This window comes from Cebus imitator, unplaced genomic scaffold (genome assembly GCF_001604975.1).
Source record: "Cebus imitator isolate Cc_AM_T3 unplaced genomic scaffold, Cebus_imitator-1.0 Scaffold129, whole genome shotgun sequence".
Taxonomy (NCBI): domain Eukaryota; kingdom Metazoa; phylum Chordata; class Mammalia; order Primates; family Cebidae; genus Cebus; species Cebus imitator.
In genome coordinates, this window is record NW_016107444.1 from 3028041 (window position 1) to 3048165 (window position 20125).

General features: G+C 50.6%; 1 protein-coding gene across 1 annotated transcript in view; it reads left to right on the forward strand.

The window, feature by feature from the left end:
* Nucleotides 1–239: 239 nt before the first annotated feature.
* CYP4X1 (cytochrome P450 family 4 subfamily X member 1) overlaps nucleotides 240–20125 on the forward strand; it is a 148809-nt gene continuing 128923 nt past the window's right edge. Inside the window, exons 1-7 of the mRNA XM_037742898.1 lie at nucleotides 240–457; nucleotides 9127–9268; nucleotides 9458–9502; nucleotides 10834–10961; nucleotides 11866–11990; nucleotides 12297–12448; nucleotides 12599–12705. Coding sequence (XP_037598826.1) covers nucleotides 404–457; nucleotides 9127–9268; nucleotides 9458–9502; nucleotides 10834–10961; nucleotides 11866–11990; nucleotides 12297–12448; nucleotides 12599–12705 — 753 coding nt within the window. The 5' untranslated portion in view covers nucleotides 240–403. The remainder of the gene's footprint in view (nucleotides 458–9126; nucleotides 9269–9457; nucleotides 9503–10833; nucleotides 10962–11865; nucleotides 11991–12296; nucleotides 12449–12598; nucleotides 12706–20125) is intronic.

Here is a 20125-nt window from a genome sequence, read left to right on the forward strand (position 1 = left end):
AGGTGGAATGCCCATTGCTGGTTTTTTTTGGAGTCCACTATTAGGTTTCTCTCTAGCTGAATTTTGGGAGAAGGCTGTTAGGCTCTCTCTTCTGTTGTTTATGGCTTTGGGGTTGCTGTCTCTGCCCTATGGCAGTCAGCCCAGTCTTGGCTGCTGCTGGCTGCAGGGAGTGGCTGAGGCTGGGAGCTGGCAGGGTGCATGGGTCCAGAGTATAAAGGAACCCAGGAGCAGCTGGAGGCAGGTCAAATGAAATCTAGGTGGCTGCAACTCCAACCATGGTGCCCAGCTTCCTCTCCCTGAGCCTCTCCCGCTTGGGCCTGTGGGCGTCTGGGCTGATCTTAGTCTTAGGCTTTCTCAAGTTCATCTGCCTGCTGCTGCAGAGGCAGAGGTGCCGGCCAAGGCTATGGAAAAATTTGTAGGGTCTCCCACCCACTGGCTCTTTGGACATGCCCTCGAGGTATGTGGAGGTGGGGTGGGGGGAGAAAGAAAATAGCCTCCCTTCTTTCAAAGAATCAGGCCTAATTCCCAGGGGGCTGGGGAGGGTGACTTTAACTTGGACAGGGGGATGATGTCCTGGGATCCATGGCTTCCATACAGCTTTCCCACTGGAATCTCTCCATCACTCCAGCCTTTCAAGCTGATTTCAGAAGTGGGTGCCACTTCCAAGTCAGGGCTCAAGCATGCCACAGACTACTTCTCATCATTCTGAGGCCCAAAGTTTGGACCAGGTTCTGCTAAAGGCTCAGCAATGACAGAAAGGCAAAACAGAAATCCCAAAGCTCTGTAGTCCCTAGAAGTAGGCAATCCATTGAAAGCTCAATTAGCTTCTGCTTTGTTGTGTGCAGTATAAAGATTTCCATTTGTAAGGCAGGAAATGAGGGTGAGGGTGAAGAGGAGTAGCACCACGTGATAGACCTCTCAGAGCGTCTAGGTAGGTGGTGTCCCCAAAGGCAGGGCTTTCCCAGCCACACCTGTGGGTGGCTCAGGAGTCGTGACACCTTCCCAGGTTCAGATCATAGTTCTCATCTTCCTGTTACTCCAGGAACTAACAGGAACTGAGTAACTCCTGTTACTCCAGGGTGGGGACTACCTTAGCCCCTGCTTTAGGAAGACCTCTTAGTTTCCTACTGTCATGGGGATCTAGACCAGAGTTTCTAATGGGACACAGGGCAGGGAATTGGAATCAACTGGGAGAAGCAAATTCCTTGGCCTCCAACCTCTGGAGATTCTAATTTGTCAGATTGGAACTAGGGGTTTACATTTGAAAACCTCTCCAAGTGTTAGTGTTTTGATCTGCAGCCAGCCTGGGGAAACCAGGTAGAGATGCCAGAGATATATATATTTTTTGAGGTGGAGTCTTGCTCTGTCTCCCAGGCTGGAGTGCAGTGGTGCAATCTTGTCTCACTGCAACCTCTGCCTCCCAGGTTCAAGTGATTCTTCTGCCTCTGCCTCCCAAATAGCTGGGACCACAGGGACGTACCACCATACCTGGCTAATTTCTGTACTTTTAATAGAGATTGGGTTTCACTATGTTGTCCAGGTTGGTCTCAAACTCGTGACCTCAAATGATCCACCTGCCCTGGCCTCCCAAAGTGATGGGATTACAGAAGTGAGCCACGGTGCTTGGCTGAGATGCCAGAGATTGAGGCTCAGAGTGAGACAAGTTTCTTCTCCTACCTCCTGAACCCACTTTCCTCATTCTCAGTCTTTGGGGGGCACTGTTTCTCTTCCTTGACTGACACTAGAAATGAGCTTGACCTCTAGACTTATTCTTGCCCTAACAGATAACCCTGTAACTTGCATCCTGAAGACATCCAGGAAAGGAAAGGGTGGGTCAGAGAGATGAATCAGACCCAGCCCTGGGCTTCAAAGAGCTTACTGTCTGAGGGGAAAACAGACTCCAGAGCCTTGCTCCCTGGCTGGGCAAGCTTCCTCCCCAGGATTCTGCCTTAGCCCCATTCTTTTTATCTCAGCACTTGTCCTGTTGGGTTGTTGTCTTCTGTTTACCTGTTCATCTTCCCCACTGGACTGTGCTCTCTGGAGGATAGAGATCTGATCTGATTCAGCCCTGTACCCTTAGGGTCCAGCATAAAGCCTAGCACAGCATAGGCATCACTGAATGAACCAGTAGTGAGTGTTGGAGAGTAGGGAGAGTATCCACAGAGGAGAAAGCATGATGGAGAAGAAAAGTGTAGGGACCAGGAGGGCTTGGGAGAGGCTTTGCTAAGAACACAGGAGGACCAAGGGAAGGATGAGGTCTGGCACTAATGGGGTACGAGAGGCATTTAGGGAGAACTTTCTCCCTTTCTTCTTCTTCCCTCTCCACTTCTACTTGCCTTCGTCAAACGTGTGTTTGCCCTCAGTCAAGGGCTTCCTTAGGACAGGGTCCTAAGGAAGGACCCAGGACACTGTTTCTTTGGACAGTGGCTCATTGTTATTCAGTAAACATTGATTATCCCGACCTCCATGTCAGGGGTGGCTGTTTTCTTCCCTGCAACAGCTCCCACTTCCACCTTGAGAATATGCAGAGGGCCTGGAACACAGCCTGGCTTTGGCTTCTCAGCTCTAACACAGCTATCCGAAGGGCCTTCTCATGGCACCAAGTTGAGCAGACAAAGGCTGGAGGGGTGACTACTTGTGGGAACTACAAAGGTTTTCTGGGGAACCATTGCAAGCACAACACTTCTGCAGTCCTCCACAGCGTGGCACCTCTGTTCTTGCTTGGATTCATATCTGAACTTGAGAAATGGGGAGGGTAGAGAGAGGGGATCATTTTCTTGAATGCAAAAATGAGGACATTGAAATTCAGAGGGTGGAAAATATTTGTCTGTGTCTGTTTGGTGGCTCAGGAGTTGGGTCAAGGGCCCAGGACGTCTGCATTTTAATTCATGACATTGTCAGTCCATAAAAGGTTACTGCAAAGTTAATTATTAGGCCCAGCAATGATGGGAATAGGGAGGGGAGGAAGACTGGTGGGTAAAGGGACTGGGGGCGAGGAAGAGCTGTCCATCAGGATTTCTCCTTCTTTGTCTCTAATTACAGTCTGGAGGACTTGGTAGTGAGGAAGAAGACCCAGGCATCTGGGATCACCTCCCCCTTGACTTCCACACTGCATTTCAATAGAAGAAAAGGCTGGCTGACTGGCGCCTCCTAAATCACCTTCCTTTAAGATAGCAGGCGTGGTGTTTCTCCAGAAAACACTGTTTTTACTTAAACAAGATCAAACCCCCACCCCACTCCTCCATCTGGAGACCAGAAACCTTTCACATATGATTCCTAAAACTGTAAACCCAAGACCCTTTCATATGTGATTTCTGAAGCTGTAAATCCAAGACCCTTTCACTTGTAATTTCTAAGGCTGTAAACCTAAGATCCTTTCATGTGTAATATCTAGAGTGTAAGCCTATATAAAGGCAGAGCTTCTCTGTGTTAGGCGAGCTTGGCCGTTTGGACAAAACATAAAGCCTTGCTCCCCCTTCCTTTTCCAGTTCAGCGTCCGAGAGGTCTGTTTCTCGTGGCCGCTCCAGTTTCATTAGCATCTACCTGTCATCCTCCTCAATTCTCAGAATGTGTCTTCTGGAGGTGGGGACATATCCTATTCTTCCAGGGTCCTCCTCATTCCAGTCTAGGGGCCAGGGAGGACTTTGCACATAGTAGGTGCTCAGCTATATTGTTGGCCTGAGGTTGGAACCCTTGAAAAGCCAACAAATCTGATGTGTGTGTGTGTAGAATGCCAGCTCTCAGACCAAGGAAATGAGATTCCCTGAGGCTGCAAAGGCCTCTTTCCCAGCCATGCCCTTTGCTGTGACAGTGCCCTTGACCTTGTACCGTGTAGTGAAGATAGGGTTGTGGCTCATTGTCATTCAGTAAACATTGATCATAGGCCTTTGCTATGCCTGGTTAGGTAAGTTGCTTTACCTCTCTGTGCTTCTGTTTCCCTGTCAACAAAATGGAGATAATCATTTTTACCTTGCTGGGTTAGAAGGGGATAGAAGGAGATAAAGTATAGCTATGTTTCGAACTACTGGACAGATAAACGTCAGGTGTTAAATCATCATTAAATCATCGTAGAGGGAGTCTTGCTACAAAACAACCTGGGAAAGTTGCTTTCTTCATCCCCTTCCTTCCTCTCAAATCAACCCTTATTTGTGAGCCAGATAAGGTCCCTTTTTCCTAAGAAACCAGCATTGCCTGATCAACAGCTCTGTGTCTGGTCCTATGCTGAGGCCAGAGGATGAAGCATCAAGACAAGGAGCTTGCTTTAGAGGAACTACGCTTGTAGGAGAGATGAACAACACAGCACAAGTGTTACCAATCCTTGGGCCTAGAGACAGAATGGAGAGAATGAGGCTGGAGGTGGATGGGGCAGTCGCACAGATCCCTGTAGCCATGTCAAAAGGCTTTACCTTATTCTGAGGACGATGGGGAATGAACGATGGAAAGGATTTAAGCAAGGGAGAGATAAGCTCAGATCTATGTTTTAGAAAGGTCACTTTGGCTTCAGGGTGGTGGACAGATTGACAGAGGGCAAATAAGAGGCAGGGATACTAGGGTGGAGGTGATGCGGGCCTCCACCTAGTGGTGGGGAGTGAGCCAATGGGCTGGAGGGAAGTGGAAGGTAGAACAGGCCAGGTCTTGGCATGGTGGGCACAGGAGAGAGAGGCATCGAGACCTCTACCATAGCCAGGTATGAGGGTCAGTGAGGGCCCCTCCATGTAGCAGGAAAAGGAAACGAGGATTGCCATGGGAGCTCTGTTAACTAGAGGCATCAACGCAGCTGGACCAGAGCAGAATCTGGCAAAAGTCACCAAAAGGGAGCCATAAGACTGGATTGTAAACAGGAGGAATGGATTTCTATGCCTCAATTTTAAACTGTGGGCATCTGAGACCCAGGAAGAGGAGGCTCAGTGCCTGGCAGCATCTGTCAGTGTCTGGGTGTGGAATCCTCGAGTACTAGAATTGGAGAATTCTGTGACATCGTCTCCTCCCATGACCTGCTACATCTGGCTCTTTTTGTTCTGGGTTGCTGATTCCAATGTAAATACTTGGTGGGCAGCGGGGAGGGGCTGCCTTCATGCGACATCCCTCTTCATACTGATATAAACCATGGAGAAAACAACATTCCATATTCCCAGCTAGTTTTGGAGTGGGTGGTGGTTCCATCCCCAAGTTCAGCAGGAGAGGCAGATTTTGGGGGCAAATGTGTATAAACAGGTGTACGAGCATGGGTTTGGAAATGCTGGGTCTGAGGGGTCTGGAGAGAATCATGCAGAGCAGTCTGGGGGTTGATTATCATTCTGGACTTCAGGAGAAAGGTAAACTGGAAAGAGCTGTCAACTGAGAAATTGTTGGTAGGTAGATGGCACAGGAAACCACAGAAGCAGGTGAGAGCCTTCAGGGAGAAGGTGCCACAAGGAAGAGGCCAAGGACTAGATCTGGAGGAACAAACAGTGGGTGAGGAGCTGACTAGGGCAGCCACTGGGAGAGAGGGGAGGACATCCAGGAGACAGCGCATGAGACATGGGGAGTCCACTGGGCTCAGCGCCAGGGAGAGTGCTGGATTCCTTAGCAAGAGCAGCATAGGAGAGGTGGCGCTGTCACAAGGAGTTGGAAACAGTGAGCACCGTTCTTTTTTTTTAAGATGGAGTCTCACTCTGTCGCCCAGGCTGGAGTGCAGTGGCACAATCTCAGCTCACTGCAACCTCTGCCTCCCAGGTTCAAGCAATTCTCCTGCCTCAGCCTCCCGAGTAGCTGGGACTACAGGTGCCTGCCACCACACCCAGCTAATTTTTGTATTTTTAGTAGAGACAGGGTTTCACCATCTTGGCCAGGCTGATGTTGAACTCCTGACCTCGTGATCCACCCGCCTCAGCCTCCCGAAGTGCTGGGATTACAGGCGTGAGCCACCGTCCCCACAGCTGTTTAGTGAAATTACATTATGAAGGGATGAAGAAATGAGGTGTTAGCTGGAGGAGGAAGCTGAGCCAAAGGAGGTTTTGTTTAGATTTGTCTTTTTAAAAGTGGCAGAGACTTGAACAAGTTTTGAATGAGGATGGGAAGGAGCCTGCAGAGGGTGAAGTCTGTGATTTGGGAGAGAGGAGCTGATTGACGGGTGAGGTGCCTTGCGGGGAGGGTTGGAATCCAGAGGGACTGGTCTTGGACAGGCCCTGCCTGCTCCTCTCCTGAAACAGAAGGAAACAGAGGCTGGGCCCAGGTGGGGCGGTTCTTTAGGTCTGCCAGCTGACTTTTAGGGGTTTCTTATCTGATATCTTCTATTTTCTTTGGGAAGTAGAGCAAGTGTGATCTGCTGGGAGTGAGGAGGAGAGAGGTAGAGGGGGAAGTTGAAAGAAAAGTTTTTGAGAAGCAGATTGTGGCTGATGCCATGGGGCTTTCCAGAAGGCATTTCTGCTGATCTTTGTTGAAACGTCACCTTAGAGAGGTCTTCCTGGCCCACCCCAAGCACAGTATCAGCCCTACCCTTTACTCTGCTTTTTTTCTTCCTGGAGTTATCACTACCTGAAATTGTGTTCTTGGTGTATTTGATTCTTGTTTATTTTCTTTCTCCCTACTTGGAATGTATGCTGGTGGGGCAGGGCTTTGTCTTGCTCACCACCATAACCCTAGAAACTAGCACTGTCTGTGGCACAGTAATGGCTGCTTAATGCCCACGTGTTGGAAGAGTGGATGAATCTCTGGGGGACCCAACTCTGGGCAGCAAAGCCACCCACACAGATTGAGGACAGATGACTGCATCCCCTTGGACCCTTAGACATTTCTTGGGTCCCTGCCCTCCTGTCTTTCTAGCTGTTTGGATGTTTTCCTGCATTCCTCCTCTCTCCTGTTTGGGTGCTCCTGAGTCTGGAGTTCACCTTTGGATGCTGAAGACAGGAGAGATGTTGGAGGCAGAGCACAGGCTCTGGAATCTAAAGACTGGGGCACGATGCTAGTTGTGTGACTTTGAACAAAGTCCATCATCACTTCCCAGTCAAGGCATGGTAGCTGGAGAGTGCTGGTGACCACACTGATCTCACCCAAAGTCCCTTTGCTCCTTCTTTGAGTTAGGGATACTTTCAGAATGTTATTTGTTCACATGTACATGTGTAATGGTTTATTTGTCTTTGAAAGGGAGGATGGAGGATGAAGTCATGTTTGTCACCAGCATGGGGGAAGTCACTTCTCTGCTCCCTGGGACATTTAGCCTTCCATCCCCTCTTTCCAGGCTCTCCATGGCTCTGCTCAACCTCACAGCTAAATCCCCAATGAGTCTGTGTAAATTGAGTCCATTTTTCCTGCTGATTTTTATGGTTATTTCAGAGATGCTACCTCTTCTCCTTTTTGGTTGTTTTTTTTCTTGGCTTCTAGCTTTTTAGCTTTATTTGAAAGCTTGGCAATGGCTTGGACTCATGCACACATGGAGCCCTGATAACCTTGGGGTGTGTGGAGAGGGCCCATGGTGGGGAGACAACTGAGACCAGGGCACCAAAGGGCACCTATGGGTGTCCATCCTGGAGGAGAGCAGACCTAGGGGGTTCCAGCCCCCAGCTCCCAATCCCTGCAGGACTTTCCTGGGCAGTGGGAGCCTGTGTGGTCCCAGAGGGAGACGTATGGGAAAGGCTGTGGGCAGGTGGCTTTCACTTTAGTGACTAAGAAGCCTTTTGAAGAATTAAGACTGTTCAAAGATGGTTGGGGTGTTTTGAAAAGAAGTTTCCTGTCACTAAAGATGTGTGAGCATGTGGGCAGGGATTCTCACCGGGTGAAAGTGTTGGGCTAACACCCTGCATGCTGGGAATCTGAGATCGACGTGATCTACTTTGAGGGAACTACAACATGCTGCAGAAAAGGAAACACCTTCTTTCTCCTCCCGTCACCTTTTGTTTTTTGAAACTCTTACCCCATTTTGTGAGCAGACTTATCTTTGTTCTCAAGCAGCTCCCTGGGGCACTGTGGTTGCAGCACACTGGTCAAGGGTAGCTTGTTTCTTGGACACTGGCCCACTGAGCTTCAGGTCCACTGGCTGATGGCTTGAGCTGGCTTACTAGCTGGAAGGGCTGCAGAAAGAGCCTCAGCCAGGATCCCTGGTCTGCCTTAACTCACGGGGGGACAGTTCCCTTTGGTCTTTGGGCCGCACGTTTCCACCTATAAAGAGAGGTCAGGGCCGCACGTTTCCATCGATAAAGAGAGGTCAGGGTTTGACTAGGCAACGTTGAAATCCCTTTCTGATCTGATTCTTGGAGCAAAGCTTACTTTAGGCTCTTGGGAAGCAGAGAGGAGAGTGGTGATGTATGCTTGCTCTTCTCAGCACCCCCCTGTGGTTTATTTCTGGTGAGGTCAACAAGGAGTGCCAAGGTGAGGGTGGGAGATGGGGCTAAGGAGCTGGGATCAGTGAATTATCTTCATGCCTTGCTCTCTCCCTGCTTCCTTCCAGAGTAAAAACAAGCTGTCCCAGACCTCCCAGCCCTGTAAGTATCCCAGCTCGGGGCATTCTGAGGGTGTGAGGCACGCAGTTGTGTAATCCAGAGGAACTGTCCAGGCAGTCACTTGTACCCCAGAGAGAGGATGCCCCAGCCCTCTTGAGGGGCTGCAGCTGCAATAGTGGGGCCAGGTGCTGGGAGCTGTCCTCCCTCTTACCAGGCTCCCAGGGCAATCAAGGCAGGTACCTGGCAGGTGCACCTAGTTCTCTAGCTTTATTTAAAAGCTTGGCCATGGCTTAGGCTCATGTACACTTTTTTTTTTTTAGCTTTATGTATTTCTTAAATAAATCTAAAGAGCCAGGAGGAAGCTAGGCATAGGGAGGCAGTGGCAAGCTGGCTATGACCTTGATCAGGGCACAGGCTGTGAATGTGGTCAGTATGAGGCTAGGGTCTCCTGTCCCTCGTGGGATTGCTGCAGAGGTGCACAAGCATGCTGATAAGGAGGAGGGTAGGGCTCAGGTGAACCAGATGAGTCAGACTCCTTCCAATCCTGAGATCCTGTGAGTCTGGCTTTTTTTTGTGACTTAAGCCTTTTCTCATAGCACACATAATGTCTCTCGCATAGTCTCTTCTTCTCCCCTGCCCTCCCAGGGACCTGGTGCCTGGCTGGTGACAGTGGTTCCTGAGGGGCCTTGGCCTTCTGTCATCATTTCAGATCCAGCAGACAGGGAGCCTGGACAAAGTGGTGTCCTGGGCTCACCAGTTCCCCTATGCCCACCAACTCTGGTTCGGACAGTTCATTGGCTTCCTGAACATCTATGAGCCCGACTATGCCAAAGCTGTGTACAGCCGTGGGGGTGAAGAGAGAGGATGGGGCTCTCAGGAGAGGGTGGGGCTTCCTGGGAACAAAAGACTCAGGGCATGAGTAGGGAGGAGGCCTGGGCCTGTGTACTAAGTCTGGGCAGCTGAGGCTCCCACCCTACTCATGAATGAACCTCCTCTGGGAACCCTGAGTTCCTGCTCGATCTGATTGTTTCCTCCTGCAGACCCTAAGGCCCCCGATGTGTATGACTTTTTCATCCAGTGGATTGGTGAGTGAACGCCTGCTTTCCCTGCCCCACCCACCTCAGACTCATGGTGCTGGGTGACCAGGATCCTGCCCTGCCCACTCAATTGGTTATCCCAGATGGCCTAGTTCCAGGGTGCCCATCCTAAGCTCAGCTGCTCAGTGAGGAGACAGGGGAGGAGTAGGAGAGCCCCCAGCTGGCCATGGATGTGGGGCCAAGGCTTGTTCTCCGGCAGGGCGTGCCTTCTCTAGACAGGGCAGAGGCTCTGGAGATGTGTGAGTGTGAAGAACAGTTTCCTGAAGGAGGTGGCACTAGAGTTGATTCAAAAGCAGATTTAAATAGGTGGTGCTGGCCAGGGCAAAGGCCTGAGGAACGGTGTGGTGGTGGGACCATGGCTGGTCACCAGAGGCAGTGAGGCTGTCGGGGTGGCTGCAAGGCAGAGCCCAGCTGGGAGATGAGGCTGGGCAGGGAGGACAGGGCAGCCTTGGCTGCCAGGATGAGGAGGTGATTTGATGTTCAGAATAGGTGGGAGTCACTGAGTGTTCTTTTTTATTTTATTTTATTTTTTCCTTTACAGAGGTAGTCAAGTTAAAGCCATGGAGTATTCTTTAGCCAAGGCCACCTGCTTCTCCAAAGCTCCTCTTTTACTCATGATCCTATGGCATCTTCAGTGTCTTCTTGGGAGCCGAGAAGGGGCAGAGGCAAGAGGGAGAACACTTTCCCAAGCCTATTTACTCACCAAGTGCCATTGGGAAGACTTTTTGCTTGTAACCCTCTTTTCAGTTATCAAAGAGAGGATAAAATTAGAAAGTAATAGAAAAGGATTAGGAAAACAGAGGTGGTTTTGAAGACAGGAATGCATTTCCATTGGTGGGTATGTTGGGGTGGGGTAGGAAGGGCCCCACCTGAGGCCGTGAAGCACGAACACAGCTGGTTGTTCCCCAAGTCCTGAAGCTGTGGCCACAGTCTCAGCAGCCAAGAGTCAAGGCCCAGCAGGCTCTGCTCCTGCTTGGCTGCCCCCAGGGGGATGCATGTCCTTTGTCTCACATCTGGCAGTGTTATCTGACACAAGTTCCTGGACCCAGGCTTTGTGGGTGCAGCTGAGAGGCAGAAACTGAGTCATCCTGTCCTAAGGAATGAGCTCACTCAGCCAAGAACTGCTGCTGCCTGTGTCCTGAGGTCCTGGTAGCCTAGAGGGCACGGAGGGCAATACTGGGTCGCTTAGTGGCCCACCCTTGGAGGATTCCAGGCTTGGCGATGGAGTCCAGTGGGATGTGCTTAGCCCCACATCCCTGCCAGGGCTGGGACATTATCTCCTGGTCTGACCAGCCTTCCCTCTCCCATCCCTTCTGCAGGGAAAGGACTGCTGGTTCTTGATGGGCCCAAGTGGTTCCAGCACCGTAAGCTGCTCACACCTGGCTTCCACTATGATGTGCTGAAACCCTATGTGGCCTTGTTCGCTGAGTCCACATGTAACATGCTGGTGAGCTCCCTGTGTCAGAGTACTAGAGGCTGTTGGCTGCTGGGCTGGCCTCTCTCCACCCTGGTTTTGTTCTGGGGAGAGCAGGTGGTGCTCTGAAGTGAGGAGAAGAGCTGAGCCCCAAGGCCTGTTCTGCCTGCAACAGCAGTGCCAAAGCCCTGCTCTGCTGACATGTGCCACATGCTGCCGCTGAGTAGGTGCAGAATCTCTGAGTGTCCTGGCAGCCCCGTCCTTGTCTCTACCTGGCCCTCCTTCCTCCCAGGCCAAAGGGTCTCTGTGAGGCCTTAATAAGGCCTCTAGAGTAGCAGATTTGAGAACCATCTATATTTGAGAGTAGTGGGAAAGGCTTTCACACCTAAAAAGTGTCTCCTCCACATTCTCTGTCTACCACAACTGCCCAAAATTATGTCAATACAACTCATCTCTAAGAGGAATATCAGAGGTCAGGCTGAGAGTCTCAGGGCTGGATAATCCCCAGGTTATCCAGGCTAGTCTTTTCCCTTGCAGGAAACTCCTCTCCAGGATGACACACACACACACACACACACACACACACACACACACACACACACACACACACACACACACACAGTGCTGGGGAGCTCACCACCTCTCAGCTGTCCTATTCCCTTAGAGGCTGCCCTGACTGGGAGAAAATATCTGTGTGCTGTGCAAGATCTGCCTCCTGGCCCTGCCCTCTAAGCCTGAAGCCCAGAGGCTGCCAAACTTCTACCCACCCTATGCTGATATTCCAGCACGATGGAGGGCATGACAGGGACTGGGGGTGTGTAAAGGGGGCCTTGGTGGTGAAGGATAGGCTATGGGTGTTGGACAACAGTGTGGGGCAGTCAGCCCAACTGGCCCCCACATTGCCTCCTACACATTACCTCCTATCCCTGGGCTCCAGGACAAGTGGGAAGAAAAGTCTCGGAAGGATAAGTCCTTTGACATCTTCAGTGATGTAGGCCACATGGCACTGGACTCACTCATGATATGTACCTTTGGAAGAGGAGACACCAGCCTGGGCCACGGGTCAGGGGCCACCTTGGGGCTGACCACACTGTCTCCCAAAGCCAGCTTAGAGGGGAGAGTTGGCAGGCTCCTCAGCCCTGATCTGAGAAAAGATAGGGTCCTGTCCCAGGGAGTCTTAGCTTGGGGGGAGCCAGGACTTTCTCATGGTAGGGAGACACATCTGGCTTTTATGAGGAAGCTTAAGGGCAGGGAGAAGAAGGGCAGGATGCTCTGTGGTTGGGGCTGGATTTCTGGAATGGAGCTGCTCTGACGCTACTCCTGGGCCAGTGTCTAAGCCAGTCCTTCCTCCTACCCTCTGCTGTGCAGGGACAGCAGCTACTGCCTTGCAGTCAGCGATCTTACTCGGCTGATGCAGCAGCGCCTTGAGACCTTCCAGTATCATGGTGACTTCATCTACTGGCTCACTCCACATGGCTGCCGCTTCCTGCGGGCCTGCCAGGTGGCCCATGACCATACAGGCGGGCCTTTCCCATACCTTTTCCTTCACCTCTAGGAAGCCTGGATTCCTCCTCCTGGTCCCTCTATGCCCCCGCCCATTATAGGACCCCAGTTCCCCTTCGGACAGAAGATGGCTTCCCAGGCAGTGACACTCTATGCTTCTGGTTCAGAGCAGGTCATCAGAGAGCGGAAGGCAGCCCTGCAGGATAAGAAGGTATGGGAGAAGATCCAGAAACAGAGGCACCGGGACTTCCTGGATATTCTCCTAGATGCCCAGGTGAGTATATCATTGTCCACCCCCACCTGAGGACTGGTCCCAGAGGGGTCTTCAGACCATCCTCCTAGGACACAGAAGAAGCTCTTAAGCATTTCCCCCTCTTTCTTTAGCAAATATAACCTGTTCCTTGTTTCACAAAACATATTAGCAATGAGATGAAGGTGGTCACAGCCATGTGCTTGCTCCGCTTTGAGTTGTCTCTGGACCCCTCACGGTTGCCCATCAAGATAGCCCAGCTTATCCTGCGCTCCAAGAATGATGGCATCCACCTCCACCCAAAGCCACTGAGCCCTGGGTCTGGGAAGTAGCTCTGATGAGAATGGGGCCCAGACGGCTCAGGCTGTGACCTCTGCCTGGGCACCACCCTCCCTAGGCTGGATGTAGAGGAGTTGGGGCACCCTGCCTTCAGGAGTCTTGTAGTTTAGAAGGGGGGTAGGCATTAGTACAGACAACTCCTAGAGGACAGTGCTACATAAAAATATGTGTCTATAAATGTTTATTATGCATGTATTCCACAGCTCACTTATTTATTCAACAAACATTTGGTGAGCACCTATTTGCTTCAAGAAGCTTCATTTATGTCCTATAATTGGCAAACTTAAAAATGCAGCAGAAACTTACATTCCAACCTTAGAGACTCATAGTGAGCACAAGGAAGGTTTTGCCCTGAGATTCATGGTTATGACCTGGCACCACTGAACAGAAGATTGGCTTAGGGGATTGCCCCTTCACTGAGATGTGTTTCTTTGTTTAACCTTGTGTGTGTTTTTAGAATATAACAGACATAAGGAAAAATAGTGTAAACCAAGACCTAAAAATAATGGATTCTGAAGCAAATTCTTTTGCAACAACCACCGAAGTCAAGAAATATGGAATCTGGTGTCACTGATGTGTCTTCTGCTCCTCCTGAGATGGGTCTCTGTGGCACTCCTGCCATTGTCAGTGATTCTGTCTCACAGTCATGTGGTGCTCCAGGCATTCAGGGTTCAGCTGGGGAAGGTGGCTGAGTTGCATTAGAGGGGGCTTCCTGGAGGAAAGGATCCCCCCTCTCCCACTTGAATCAGCTTAAATTGGGCCTTGAGGAGGCCTGGGAAGCTGGATGGGAAGGGGCCATTATCCCACTTCTGTATGAACGAAGGAACCTATAAGACACTCATCTGGGAGGAGCTTGAGCTGAGGCCTCTGATTCTGTCCTCTTTGACCCAGCCTCCATTAATGGTACCAACATTCTCTGATAGTGTGTGTCAATGTGAAAAGGAGCTAAGAGCTCTGGTGTGAGAAGGCATAGACAGGCTCCCTGTGGGAGGGGAGATAGGAGGCTGGGGACTGGTGGGCACTAAAGATGGATTCTTTTTAATTCTTCTGATTCTCTAAGCACACTCTGCTGCCTCCTGTGATCCTGGGCATGTGTGTACATGTGTGTGGGTAGAGTGTGGAGTGTGCAGTGGGCACATACAGGTGTGGCTGTGCCTGAGTGTCTCTATATGGTGTCATGGAATGAGCATGCACACAGATGTGCACTCAGCCTGAGTCGTGCCCAGTGCATGGATCGAGCAGTGTCACTTTTTGGTCACTCCTTCATGCCCTGTGGGATCCAGTGGTTAGAGCACCTCTCCATGGATGACCACCCAGAATTCTGAGCTCCCACTGTCCTTTGTTCTCTGAGCATGGCCAGCACGAGTCCTCATGTACCACCTGATGCTGGGGGACCTGCTGAACACACAGTGCAGGGCGCTCCCAACCCTCTCCCTCTCACCCTAGTCAAGCACTATCTAGGCTGCCCCTTTCCTGCCTCTTCTCAGAGCAGGGCTAAAGTAGCCCAGTGGTCTGGGAGGTCAGGGGACTGGGAGGAAGGTCTGGCTACAGCCATCAGTTGAGGCAGAAGCCCTGCCAGAGAAGCAGAACAAAATGTCACATCTCAGTAAGAGGAAGATCTCTCTGTGGCATTCAGGACTCTGGGCTACAGATGGGGGACACCTGTACTCAGACCCAGCAAGAGAAGCAAGGTCTGGATGGAGAGAGGCTGGCACAGCAGGGATACCAGCCCAGTGAAGCTGTGAGAAGTAGGAGGCTGGGTGCTGAAATAGTCCCCAGGCGGTCACCAAGTGTGGACAGGGTTGCGCATGTCCTTGTTCACTCAGGTTGGCCAGCCACAGGCAGGAAACCACCACAAGGCTGTGCTGTGGGGAGGAAGTACCTGGGGTCTGACATCCTGTCCACTGGCCAGACTCATTTGTCTATCCTGGCTCCTCCCAGCCTTTGCTGGATAGCTGCCCACTCTGTGAGCCTCCTGAGGAGCCTGCAGACCTCATGTGTGAGGGCAGCTAACAGGTGCCTCGTGATGTGGCCAGGCTGGGCTCCCTTCTCACGTCTCACTGTGGGTATGAAAGGCTGGGTCCTTGAGGCCCTCATGCCAGACCAGGCCTATAAGGCTTTCCTGCTCAGCTCACGACAGACCTGCTGGTTGGGATGTGGTGTGTCACTGCTCAGACTCTGGTTGGTAGCTTGATCCCCAGTGTGGTAGTGTTGGGAGTCTGGGCCTCATGGGTCACGTTTGGGTCATGAGGGTGGATCTCTCATGAATAGATTAACATCACCCTGCAGAGGCATATGAGTTTTTGCTCTAGCTGGAAGGGATTGGTTCCTGAGAATGTGGGTTTGGAAGGGAGCATGGCTTCCTCAGTCTTTAGTGCTTCCTCTCTCACCATGTGATCTCCGCACATGCCCACTCCCTTTTTGCTTTCTGCCTTGAGTGGAAGTAGTCTGAGTCTTTTACCAGATTCAGTTGCCAAAACTTGGACTTTCTAGGTACCAGAATCATGAACCAAATACATCTCTTTTCTTGATCAATTACCCAGCCTCAGGTATTCTGTTGTAGTAACACAAAACACACCAACACAAGCCCTCAGTTCAGCCCTGCTGTAACTCATCTAGTGTGGTAAATGGAATAGAGGCCTGGAGTCTTTTCCCCACAGGAGTGAGCTTCTCCCTGTGAGAGAAAAGCCCTTAATTAAAACAGCTGCTGTTGAGGCCTCAAGAGCTGGCAGTGTGGGCACGAGGGATCACACAGTGTGAAGCTTTGTGCCTGGGGGTGGTCTGAAGTCCTGGCACCAAAGGGCAGGTCTTCCTTCCCCTTTTCCTACTCAGAAAAGACCTGTCTCCTCTGTCTTTCCTACCCCTTGGTTCTCTTCTTTTTCTTCTATCTCCTTCCAAGGGAAGCCAGATACTATTTACACTTTGTGAACTTTATTCCAGAGAGAGAATAAAGGGAAAGCAGAGGGGCTGTTTGAATGACAGTCACATAGTCAGTTACCATATAGGAGAAATTTTGATGGACAGATCAGGTAGGGGCTGTGCTAGGCTGAATCATGGCCTACTATGATGTCCACATCTTATTCCATGGAACCCATGATCATAGACCATCTATTTCAAAATGGACCTTGAAGATGAAAGTAAGTAATGGATCTTGAGGTTGTGATATTGTTCTGGATTATCTGAATGAGCTTGATGTACCACAGGGCCTTTATAAGAGGGAAAGAGATACAAGGGCAGTAAGAGAGAGAGCTTTGTAATGCTCTTTGCTTTCAAGTGAGAGGAGAGGCCAGTAACAAGGAATGCAAAAAGTAAAACCCTGGAGCTGAAAGGCCAAGGGGCAGGGCTCTCCCTGAGACCTTCTGGAGGGGTTTGGCCCTGTCCAGAACTTGTTTTCACCCGTTTCTGACTTTGACTTCCAGAACTGTAAGAGAATAAAAAGCTGTTATTTTAAACCCCTGAAGTTGTGATGGTATATTACAGCAGCAATAGGAAACTAACACAGGAACAGACAAGCAGGCAGGAAGGAGACAAGTGCCCTCCAGACAAGCTGGAGGGCAGGCAGGAGATTGGGAGGTGGGCAGAGATTCAGGGATGCAGGTGGACTAGCAGGTAGGGACTCTGGAGAAAGATGAGAGAGAGAGAGAGAAGGGCAGGCAGACTGGGGGTACAGGAGGCAGGACAGCAGGTAGGTGGGTAGACAGAAAGCAGAATGTGGGCAGACAGGCAGGAGATAGGAGCAGGAGTGAGGAAGACAGAATGGCAGGTGGAGGCCCTCAGAGCTGGTCCTTATCCCCATAATGGTTAAAGAGCCTCCTGAGATGCAGGTGGATTCCATTTTTGGATTTCAACACAGTTAGTGGCATGGGGATGGGGATCTTGGTGGGATCAGGCAGAAGCTCAAAGCAGAATAGGGTCAGGGCCATGGCCACCTTCTGCTCATTCATGGCAAATTGTTTCCCAATGCAGTTCCTGGGCCAGGCAGAGACAATAATTGAGAAGCAGCCTTGGACTCCATTCTGAGCTGGGCAGGCTTTGGTCTCTGAGCTCCTTTCCTGAGCTGGGCATTCAGGGGCCACCTCATATGTCCATCCCCCACCTTTTTTCCTTTCAGCCCACACGTCTCTACCAAGCCTCGGTGCTCTGCTTTCCATGACATTGTACAGAGCCTGCCTATTTTCCAGGGCTGGCTCCTAACTCCTACCTCTGCTCTCAGCAGGCCTGAAATCCTCTGGCAGGTCAAGGCCAGGCTCTAAGGCACAGAGTCTAATCACATGGCTGGATGGTTTGTTCACTGCTCCACAAACATTTCTGGTTCCCCAGTGTGGAGGCCAATCGGGTCCTGTAGGGTGAGGATGGGTCACATGCTCAGGTGTTCTTTATGTAGGGGAACACACAGGGATCTGGATCCTCAGAGATGGGCTGAGATGGGTGGGAGAGGGGAGACAGAAGGGCAGTGGGAGCCTTCCTGGAGGGGCACTGGGTGGGCGGTCCTCAGCTATTACCCCATCTGCCTCCCACTCTAGGGAGGCAGGCTCCCACTCTAGGGTTCATGCTCCTGCCTCCCTTCACTCCTCCATCCACCAGAGCCTGTAGTCTAATTCTATTCCAGAAATGCTTTTCTTCGCCATCCTTCAGTCTTCTCACCTGGACTTTCTGGATTCCTATTTCCCTTCCCTCCACACTGAAGCCACAGCCCAGCTCAGACCCTCCCACACCCTTCATCACAGCGGGGACAGCGTCCCACTGCCTCAGCTGGCAGCCAAGGCTTCCATGGGCTGTTGCCTTACCCACCTTCTAGCCCCCGTCCTAGCCGTGATCATGTGGAGATGGCCGAGAACATCCTCACCCAACCTCTGCATGCCACATCCTCAAGGCTAAGGCCACGTCCCAGCTGCCTGTCACCCTCTGCCAGCTGTGCCTCTCCCTCCCCAGGCCCCTGAGCAGCATTCGTCTCCATCCACGGACAGTCACAGTCCAGTGCCTCGGACAGTGCAAGGAGCCAGGACGCTCAGTAAGCAAATGAGTGAGTGAAAGGATGGATGAGGGAGCGACGTGTATCTGGAGCACAGGATGTGTTTCTGTAAAACAAATCTTTGGCCTTGACTGTGAACTCTTAGAGGCAGGGACAGTGCCTGTTATCTGTTTCCCCATCACCTGGCACTCAGAAACAGGCTTAATTCAATGGAAAAAAATTAAAGTAAAAGGGAATAGAATTCATGAAAGTAAATATTTGTGCCGACCTAGTAATAGAGCTGCCCTGGACTCTCCTGTCCTCTAGTGGCAGCAACATGGTTGCAGCCAATGTCAAGCAGGACCTACTCATCCTGGGTAAACCAGACCCCGAGAAGCACATTTTTAGGGGAACAATTTGCTTACAGTCTGTTTTGTAAAAGGTGAGTCATCTTTTGAAGAATTTTCAAGAGTATGCGCTCAGAAAAACCTTGTTTGTACTCAGTCCTCACAAAGCTTCTGGAGATTTGTATTCCCCTGGCCGATTGCTGCAGCCTTTGAGGATTTTCACAGCAGGAGTTATAGGGTGTACTTGTCTAACCCAACAGCATTTCAGGTGGATTGCATATTTTACACAGCAGAAACTGTTCAAATCTACATGTCTTATACCAAATAGTGGTCTTGTTCTCAGAGGGTTTATTGTCCTCAATTTTTTTCTGCTTTCTTGCCAGAGTTGTGCTATGTGGACTCTAAGTATGATATCCAGGTATATAGATCTCACCTCACCTGTCACATTTTGACAAGTGGGGCAGTTGTAATAGGAATCTGAACATTAACATGTAGCAAGAAAATTGTGTTTAAATAGACTGCAAACATAGAAACAACACATATTGGTTTAAAAGTTTCTTCAAATGAGCTTTCAACCCTCTCTACCTCTACTTTAGCGTGTTGACTTCTGAAAATACTGATATACATCAAGCGAAATTTGGTAAGAGTTGAGTATAAGCATTACCATGGTAATAAACAGCCTTAAAAAAAGTTTCTTCAAAGGTTTACTGTTGCCTTTCAAGTCTAGGACATGCAAGACATCTTGGTAACAAAAACATACAAGCTTAGCATTTCATTTAGTAATTTGAGAATGAATGAATTGAGGAGAAAGTGTGATAGGCTGGATTGAGAAAGGTGGGAAGAGAGAAATCCATTCTTTATGATTCCCGACAATTGAAAAGCACAAAACCTGAAGTTTAATTTACATTTTAATCTAATTCACAGAGCCACACTCCTAAGGTAAGGAAAGCACCAGAACACACTGAAGTTTGGGATGCCCACTGACAGTGATTTCTGGCTGGCTATTGGGAAAGAGAATTGTACCCAAAGCCTCCCCCTTTTCCCCACCCTCATTACCACCCAGGAAGCCTCACCTCGATCCTCCTGAGAAGGGCAGGAAAGTGTGGCTGTGTCAGGCAGAACCTGGCACAAGGTGAGAAGTATCGCTCAGTCTGCTGAGCGAGCTCCAGGGCTGGGACAGGCAGGGGCGCATCTGCTGCTTCTCACCCGTGAGGCAACAGGTTGCCCAGAGCGGGAGCAGAGATGTTGATCTCGAGAACTCACCCTATCCCCTCCTTCCAGGGCCTCCTTACCTCTGGGTTTGGTCACACTTTCAGGTTGTGGTGAAGGCCATAAATGGAAAAGGTAACTCTGAATTTGTGGGGAGAGAGAAGACTGATTCTACGCTTGAGTGGCCTGGTTTCTCAGCTAGCAGGAGGCAAGTGCATGCAGAAGAGGCCTGGCGCCATAAATCATGCTTTGAGCAGGGCGAGATTCTGTTGCAGTAGAGATAGGCTGCGCTTGGCTAAGCATGGGAACTTGGGCTGAGGGGCAGGAATGCAGGAATCAGAAGCAAGAAAGTGTGAAAGCGGCTGGGCATGGTTACTCATGCCTGTAGTCCCAGCACTTTGGGAGGCCGAGGTGGGTGCGTCACCTGAGGTCAGGAGTTTGCGACCAGCCTGGCCAACGTGGTGAAACCCTGTCTCTACTAAAAATACAAAAATTAGCCAGGCATGGTGGAAGGTACCTGTAATCTCAGCTACTTGGGAGGCTGAGGCAGGAGAATCACTTGAAACTGGGAGGTGGAGGTTACAGTGAGCTGAGATTG